This window comes from Myotis daubentonii, chromosome 2, assembly GCF_963259705.1.
Source record: "Myotis daubentonii chromosome 2, mMyoDau2.1, whole genome shotgun sequence".
NCBI classification, from domain to species: domain Eukaryota; kingdom Metazoa; phylum Chordata; class Mammalia; order Chiroptera; family Vespertilionidae; genus Myotis; species Myotis daubentonii.
Genome location: NC_081841.1, coordinates 67,546,294 through 67,554,457, shown reverse-complemented (window position 1 = coordinate 67,554,457; position 8,164 = coordinate 67,546,294). Strand labels below are relative to the sequence as shown.

Genomic DNA, 8,164 nt, shown 5'->3' with positions numbered 1-8,164 from the left:
TTTAGTAAAATTGCCAAATTCATGGTGTAAAAAAAATGCATTTCACCTACAATTAAGGTGTTGCTCTCCTCTCTTGACCACTTGTGTTAAAATAGGATTCCGACATTACAAATGATGCAAGAAAGTAATGCAAAGTTACCACAAATTGTGGAAGGGCGGGCCTCTCCAACATCGGAAAGCAATTACACAAGATAGCCTAGAATTTTAAAAAGAGAGAGGATAATTTTTTAATCCAAGTTAACTCAGCCCTCTGGAATAAATTAGAAATAAGACCACCTGTTTGAGACACAGGATTCCTTATGCCAGTAGAGGTAAAACATTTTTGAAGGTATAATTCGACACTTCATTTAAAGTTAGTAAGGGGGAAATTTTTTTTACTTCAATTGCCAAGAAATTATAATATGAGCAATTGAATTATGGAAGAAGGTCTTGTGGAACACCTGGCTATACTAGTAAAGTTTAGTAATTTGTCCATTAATTAGCTCAATAAATGATAAAAGCTGACTGGATAGCTTCTATGTAAGAGACACTGTATTAATGCTGAGGATGATCCCACGGTGGAAAAGCATGATTGTTTTCCCTACAAGACACGCAAACCAACAGTGACATCCAGTGTAACAGCTGCCTTAACGCTGGTCTGTACAAGGTGCCCAGGAGCATGGAGGGAACCCAGGTCTGTGGGTAGGAGACAGCGAAGGCTTCACAGCACTTCAGCTGAAGGAGACCTGGAGGGAGATGGGATGTTGCTTCCTGGGCAGGGGGTCAGGAGACTGTGGTGGAAACCTCAGGGCTCCCTCCTGCCTGGTTGCCCTCCTTTCAGGCTCAGGGAGGATTAGATCCCCCACCCCCTGTCGTGGCGGAGCTATGGGTGGAAATGACTCGTGTCACCTCTAAGCTGAAGTACTAACTGCTGGTGCAAACCCCTCCAGTGCCCTTCGTCTGCCTTGGCAACTGGGACAAGTTGGATGTGTCAGAAGGCATAGCTACCCCAGTGGGGGACCCGCTATAGCCTGGGTGCCTGAGAGACTAAGGAAACAGACAGACCACTGGCTGAACCGTGATAGATGTGATGACATGGACAGGAAATTATGAGTTAAGCCATTGACATGTTGGGGTTGTTCTGTTATTCCAGCATTTCAGAGAGAGGTAAAACATATTTAAAAATAGAAGACAGGGAGAATAGACAAATATCCCATGTAAATGGATTCCAAGTAATTTATGTGGTACTTTGCCCTCAAGGAAGTGGAGTATAACTTCCCGCTCCTTAACTGTGGGCTGTGCATAGGGACCTCCTTCCAAACAGCACAGCGCGGGGAAGGTGGGGAGGAGCAGTTTTCCAGTGGGAAAATGTAATCACCATCACCTCAGCCATGTGTCCAAGGTCAATGGCAGCAGTGATGAGATGATGGTATGTGTTCCAAATATGATGTGATAAAATGTGTGTGACCTCTATTGTCTTCTTCCCCAAAACACATAACCCTAGCCAGTCATGAGAAAAAACATGAGGAAAATCCTAATTAAGGGTTATTCTACAAAGTACTTGATCAGTACTCCTCAAAACTGTCAAAGTCATCAGAAACAAGGAGAGTATGAAATACTGTTGTAGCCAAGATGAACTAAAATAAAAAGGACATGGTAACTAAGTGTAATATAGTACCCTGGATAGGATCCTGGAAAAGAAAAAGGACATTTGGGCCCTGGCTGGTTTGGCTCAGAGGATAGAGCATCAGCGCGCAGACTGAAGGGTCATGGGTTGGACTCCAGTCAAGGGCAGGCACCTCGTTTGCAGGCTTGGTCCCTGATCCTGGCGGGGGTGTGTGCGGGAGGCAACCAATCAATGTGTCTCTTTCACATCGATGTTTCTCTCTCTCTCCCTCCTTTCCACTCTCTCTAAAAATTAATGGGAAAAATATCCTCGGTCAAGATTTTTAAAAAAGAACATTTGGTAAAAACTAAGGAAATCTGAATAAAGCACAAACTTTAATAATAACATATCAATATTGACTCATTACGTTTAACAATGTACCATACTGATGTAAGATGTTAATATAGGGGAAAGTGGGTATGGGTGTACAGAAACTATCTGTACTATCTTTGCAATTTTATGTAAGTCTCAAACTATTACAAAATTTAAAAATAAATTAAAAAGGAGGAATAAGAGAGAACATGGTGTGTTCTGAAGATTCAAAGTAGGGAGTGGGAATTAAGAGTTTGGCTAAGTAGGCAAAACATCTTTTATGCTATTCAAAGGAGATTCACTTTTTATTTATTTATTTTATTATTATTATCTTACTTTTGTTAATCCAAGGATATGTTCCCATTGATTTTTAGAGAGAGTGGAAGGGAGGGGGAGAGACAGAGAGAGAGAGACATCGCTGTGAGAGAGACACATTATTTGGTTGCCTCCCACATGTGCCGGGGATCGAGCTGTAACCGAAGTACGTTCCCTTGACTGGAATCAAACCCAAGATCCTTCAGTCCGTGGGCCGACACTCTATCCACTGAGCCAAACTGGCTAGGGCTAAGATTCACTTTTTAAAATTATATAAGCTGAGTGAGGAATCCTTAGATCTATGGATGGGCTTTAGGAGTGTTGCAAAACCTCTGAATTATGTAAAATTATATTGTGTATAGGTGTACATGGATGTTTTTCTGTGAAGGAGGTCAAAAGCTTTATTTATTATTCACTTGTTCTTAAAAGGCAAAGTACGTAAAATCTACACTAATAAAAGAGAAAAATGGTAATTGGCGTACGACGATACCCTTTTCATTGGCTAATCAGGGCTATATGCAAATGGACTGCCAACTAAGATTGGCAGTTAACTGCCAACAAGATGGCGGTTAATTTGCATATGTAGGCACAATGCAGGGAGGCGAAAGGGAAAGCAGGAAGAAGCCCCCTGCCACTGACAGTGATCAGAAACCCAGGGGGGAGCTAAGAGCTGGGGGGCAGGGCAAAGGCGGCCCTGGGGCCGCCTTTGCCCTGCCCCCCAGCCATGATCGGAGAATCAGGCGCCTTTTCCGCCCTGGCCAGTGATAGCAGGAAGTAGGGGTGGAGCCAGCGATGAGAGCTGGGCACGGTCGAAGCTGGCAGTCCCGGGAGCTAGGGGTCCCTTGCCTGGGCCTAAAGCGGAGCCCACGATCACGGGGCCGCTGCAGCTGCGGGTCCCCGCTGCCCGAGCCGGACGCCTAGGCCAGAGGCCTCAGGCCTGGTCAAGGGGCCGATCCGGTGATTGGTGATCGGAGGGTGATGAGGGTCAACTCCTCTGGCCGAGGCATCAGGCCTGGGCGGGGGGCTGAGCCGGGGATTGGGGGGATATGATGGTCCCCTTGCCCAGGCCTGAAGCCTGGGTCAGAGGCGTCAGGCTTGGGCGGGGGGTGGAGCAAGTGATCAGAGGGAGATGGGGGTCCCCTGCCCAGGCATGATTCCTGGGCCAGAGGCCTCAGGCCTGGGCGGGGGCCAGAGCCAGTGACTGGGGGGAGATGGGGGTCCCCTGTCCAAGCCTGACACCTCTGGCTGAGGCGTCAGGCCTGGGCAAGGGGCAGAGCCAGCAATCGGAGGGGTCTGGGGGCACAACCAGTGATGGGGGGAAATGAGGGTCCCCTGCCCAGGCCTGACGCCTCTGTCAGAGGCGTCAGGCCTGGGCAAGGAGCCGATCCTGCAATTGGAGGGTGATGGGTGTCAACGCCTGAGGGCTCCCAGTATGTGAGAGGGGGCAGGCTGGGCTGAGGGACACTCCCCCCCACACACACCCAGTGCACGAATTTCGTGCACCGGGCCCCTAGTATGTTAATAATAAATGCTGAAGGCAATGTAGAAACTCTGGAATAGTCTCAGCAAGAGGAATAACACAATTATATTTTTATATTTGGGGGTAAAAAAGTTCACCTACCCTTTGGTATTACAGTCTCAAGTGACTCTGTGTGTGTGTGTGTGCGCGCGCGCGCACGCAGAAAGAAGGAAGAATTAAAGGCAAGACGATAGTAAAGAAGTGATCTTCTAACTCTTTTGATTGTGGTCCACCTTGCGGGGGTAAGAAATGATCCCATAACTACCTTTATCCTACCTTTGTCACGTTCCTGAGGAAAAAGTGCTGAGTCATTCCAATGAAACATCATTTTCTTAAACCAAAATTTGGTGGGATTTTATATACATCTACTTTAGCATTAGAATTGTGTGTGGTTACTATTTAAATCAAAATGTATATAGATCCTTAAGAATAACTATAAACCTCGAGCACTGTGGTACAAATCTACATTTATGGGAAGTTAGAATTAAAAAGCAATAAAAAGCAGGAACTGAAAATCATGACACTGATAACAGGCATCCTTTCTGAAGATTAGGGTAATTCCAACGACTTATGTACAGTAACATTGCATTCAGCCAGATTTCTTTGTAGAATGGAGTTTAACCAGTAAACCCTATTACTGTCTAATCTTAATTTATTAATGTAAAATTTCAGTAATCCTTAGCAACTCACTTATGTGGTTAATAATTAAATCTTGGTTGCATATGCAAATGAAAATATATGGTATTGTACATCAGTAGTCCTTAAAAAGGAAAATAAGCTTTCATTTTTTATAATTTCATGGTCTCTTAGGAGTATTGTGGACTACAAACCATGCTTTGAGAAACTGCTATTACAATCTACAAGATAAATGATGAAAAGGCTGAGCGAGAAGAATGCAGGATGCACAAGAGGAGATAAAAGATACGAAGGGATCAGAATCAGCAGAACTTTTTTATTGCTTGGATGGGGAGATATAAGGTAGAGGGAAACAGCTAGCTTGATTTTGGGGTTTCTGATGGGCCAATTCTGAGGAATACAGGATGGTGGATAAACCTGGAGGAAGGTAGGGTAGGTAGGAGATAGATGATAAGTCCAATTTGGAATATGTTGCGCTTGAGATCCCAGATAAGTATGCCATGTAGACAGATGGATCCTGAGATCCTTCAGCTCAGAAAAAAGGGTTAGGGATGGAGCAGTAAGCTCCTAACTTAGGAAAGTGAGGCATTAATGTCATAGTTTGATTTCGCTAACATTTACAACAATAAATTGAAATTCCAATTTTAAAAATTCCATCATATCCCTTGAAATAAATATACTAGTAGACAACCAGGATTAGGGAAGGGAGAAGTCAGACCAATTAAGAATCCCTGAGAGCCCCGGCCGGGTAGCTCATTTGGTTAGAGCCCCGGCCGGGTAGCTCATTTGGTTAGAGCATCGTCCGGATACACCAAGGTTGCATCTGTATATAGGTCTTTAAGAATAACTTGTTGGCGCGGTCGGGGGCCTGGTCTGCACAGCGCATCGGCATGGCGAACCACATCGTGCTCTCCAGCGGCGCCAAGATGCCCCTCGTGGGGCTGGGCACTTGGAAGTCCTCTCCGGGCAGAGTGGCGGAGGCTGTGAAGGTGGCCATTGACGTTGGGTACCGCCACATTGACTGTGCCCACGTGTACCAGAACAAGAACGAGGTGGGGATGGCCCTTCAGGAGAAGATCAAGGAGCAGGTGGTGAAGCGTGAGGGCCTCTTCATCGTCAGCAAGCTGTGGTCCACGTACCACGAGAAGAACCTGGTGAAAGGAGCCTGCAAGAAGACGCTCAGTGACTTGAAGCTGGACTACCTGGACCTCTACCTTATCCACTGGCCCATCAGTTTCAAGCCCGGGAACGAATTTTTCCCGTTGGATGCGAAAGGCAACGTGATTCCCTCTGACGCCGATTTTGTGGACACATGGGAGGCCCTGGAAGAGCTGGTGGAAGAGGGGCTGGTGAAATCTCTTGGGATCTCCAACTTCAACCATCTCCAGATCGAGAAGCTCTTAAACAAACCTGGCTTAAAGCATAAGCCAGTGGTTAACCAGACCGAGTGCCACCCGTACCTCACTCAGGAGAAGCTGATCCAGTACTGCCAGTCCAGAGGCATTGCGGTGACGGCCTACAGCCCCCTCGGCTCTCCGGACAGGCCCTGGGCCAAGCCCGAGGACCCTTCCCTGCTGGATGACCCCAGGATCAAAGCCATAGCTGACAAGTACAATAAAACCACAGCCCAGGTTCTGATCCGGTTCCCCATGCAGAGGAATTTGGTCGTGATCCCCAAGTCTGTGACCCCTGAACGCATCACGGAGAACTTTCAGGTCTTTGACTTTGAGCTGAGCAGCGAGGATATGGCCACCTTACTGAGCTACAACAGGAACTGGAGGGTCTGTGCCTTGGTGAGCTGTGCCTCCCACCAGAATTATCCCTTCCATGAAGAGTTTTGAAGCTGTGGGTGCCTGCTCTTCCCCAGGCCACCTGCCACCGTTTCCTGCCTTGTTCTTCCTTCTTCGTGTACGTAGTGTAGTGTGGCCATGTCCCTCACCACAGGGCAGTCACCTGTAGTTGCCCAGCCAGGGTGTGGCCAGCCTGGCATTGGGGCCAACAAGCAGTCTCAGTAGATTGGAGTCTCTTCCCGTTTTCTTTGCCCTTCGTGTCCAGGGAAGATGCAACCTCCATACCCTTTCCTGACTAAGTTGAATCTACAAAGTGAAAATTAGTGCCACTAACAATGGGATTTTGGTTGCTTGGAACTGTAGTCCTTTCAGCCAGACTTCTTCTTGCTCAAATAAAAAGTACTTTTGTGAGCTTGAAAAAAAAAAAAAAAAAAAGAATAACTTGTTGATCTCTGGTCAGGGCATATACAAGAATCAACCAATGAATGCACAAATAAGTGGAACAACAAATCTCTCTCTCTCTCTCTCTCTCTCTCTCTCTCTCTCAAAAAATCAATCAATCAATCAATCAAAAAAATAATAAGCTCTCTCAGGTCCTTGTTTCCAAGATGGCCAAGAAAAGAAGGAATAACAGTTGTGCCAAAAAAGGCCGAGGCATGTGCAGCCTATTTGTTGCACCAACTGCGCCCGGTGCGTGCCCAAGGACAAGGCCATCAAGAAGTCTGTCATTCGAAACATAGTAGAGGCCGCAGCGCTTAGGGACACCTCCAGAGCGAGTGTCTTCGACGCCTATGTGCTTCCCAAGCTGTGTGTGAAGCTCATTACTGTGCGAGCTGCGCCATTCACAGCAAGGTGGTCAAGGATCGTTTTCTTGAAGCCTGGAAGGACGAACACCCCCACCCCGATTTAGACCTGCGGGTGCTGCCCCACGACCTCCACCCAAGCCCATGCAAGGAGCTAAGTCCCTAAGGAGTGAAGAAAAGTTCTCTGGGGAGAAAATAAATGGAAATTGTACTTAAAAACATAAATAAATAAAATAAAAAAGAATCCCCGAGATCCAGCCAATGCAACCACCTATGTGTGATTAGAAATTCTTGGTGAATGAAGTTTCCACTGCCTGATTTCTTGAAATTATGTTCTTCACATCTGTCTTTCTCCTTACCAGTCTCTCCCTCTTCAAACCATGGAATTTGAATATCTGTTTATTTGTTGCTGTTTTACTTTTCATGGATGTATAACTTAATTTTTCCTGCGGAAAAAGTGCTGAGTCACTCCAATGAAACAAAGTTTAAGTTTCTAACTGAAGAAATTTTTACTTATTTCTCTGTAGTCAACACAGAGATAGACATACAGAATATATCCAGCACCCCAGAAAGTTCACTATGCCTCTTTCCTCTCAACATTTCTCCAAAGGCAGCCACACTTTTAATCTGTATTACCATGAGTTTTTCCTGTTCTGGGCTTCATAAAAATGTAATCAAAGGGCATATTTTTCTTCATGTGTGGCTCATCTCATACCATATTATGTCTTTGAGATTCATTTATGTGTTGCCACTTTGTAATACTAGTTTATTTTTTCTGTGTAGTAGTACTTTGTATAAATATACCACAATTTATCCATTCTATTATTGATGAATTTTTCCATTTTTGTAAATATGAGTCAAGTTGTTATGAACATTCTTGCACATGTTTTTGGTAAACATATGCACTCTCTTCTCTTGAGTATTATCCAAGAAATGGAGTTGTTGGGTCACATAGGGTAAGTGTTTATCTAGCTTTGTTAAATTCTGTTCGTTTTCCAAAAGAGTTGTGCATAACTAGACTCCACCAGCAATGATAAAAGTTTCCACTTCTCCACACTCTTGGTATTAGCAGAACTTTTCATTGTGGCCTAGGGTAGGAAGTGGTATCTCATTGTTTTTTAAAAACACCTTTCTTGAGCTAGAA

At 45.4% G+C, this 8,164-nt stretch overlaps 1 protein-coding gene and 1 pseudogene across 1 annotated transcript; both read left to right on the top strand.

The window, feature by feature from the left end:
* Nucleotides 1-5,288: 5,288 nt before the first annotated feature.
* On the top strand, nucleotides 5,289-6,658 carry LOC132227900 (aldo-keto reductase family 1 member B1-like). The gene has a single exon (XM_059683559.1). The coding sequence runs from the start codon at nucleotides 5,318-5,320 to the stop codon at nucleotides 6,266-6,268; it is 951 nt and encodes a 316-aa protein (XP_059539542.1). The 5' UTR covers nucleotides 5,289-5,317; the 3' UTR covers nucleotides 6,269-6,658.
* A 167-nt stretch (nucleotides 6,659-6,825) lies between these two features.
* LOC132227899 (small ribosomal subunit protein eS26-like) lies at nucleotides 6,826-7,247 on the top strand (annotated as a pseudogene).
* The last annotated feature ends 917 nt before the right edge of the window (nucleotides 7,248-8,164 follow it).

Bases quoted from the DNA above. Each gene is read 5' to 3' on its own strand.
- LOC132227900 (XM_059683559.1), top strand. From the start codon at position 5,318: ATGGCGAACCACATCGTGCTCTCCAGCGGCGCCAAGATGCCCCTCGTG.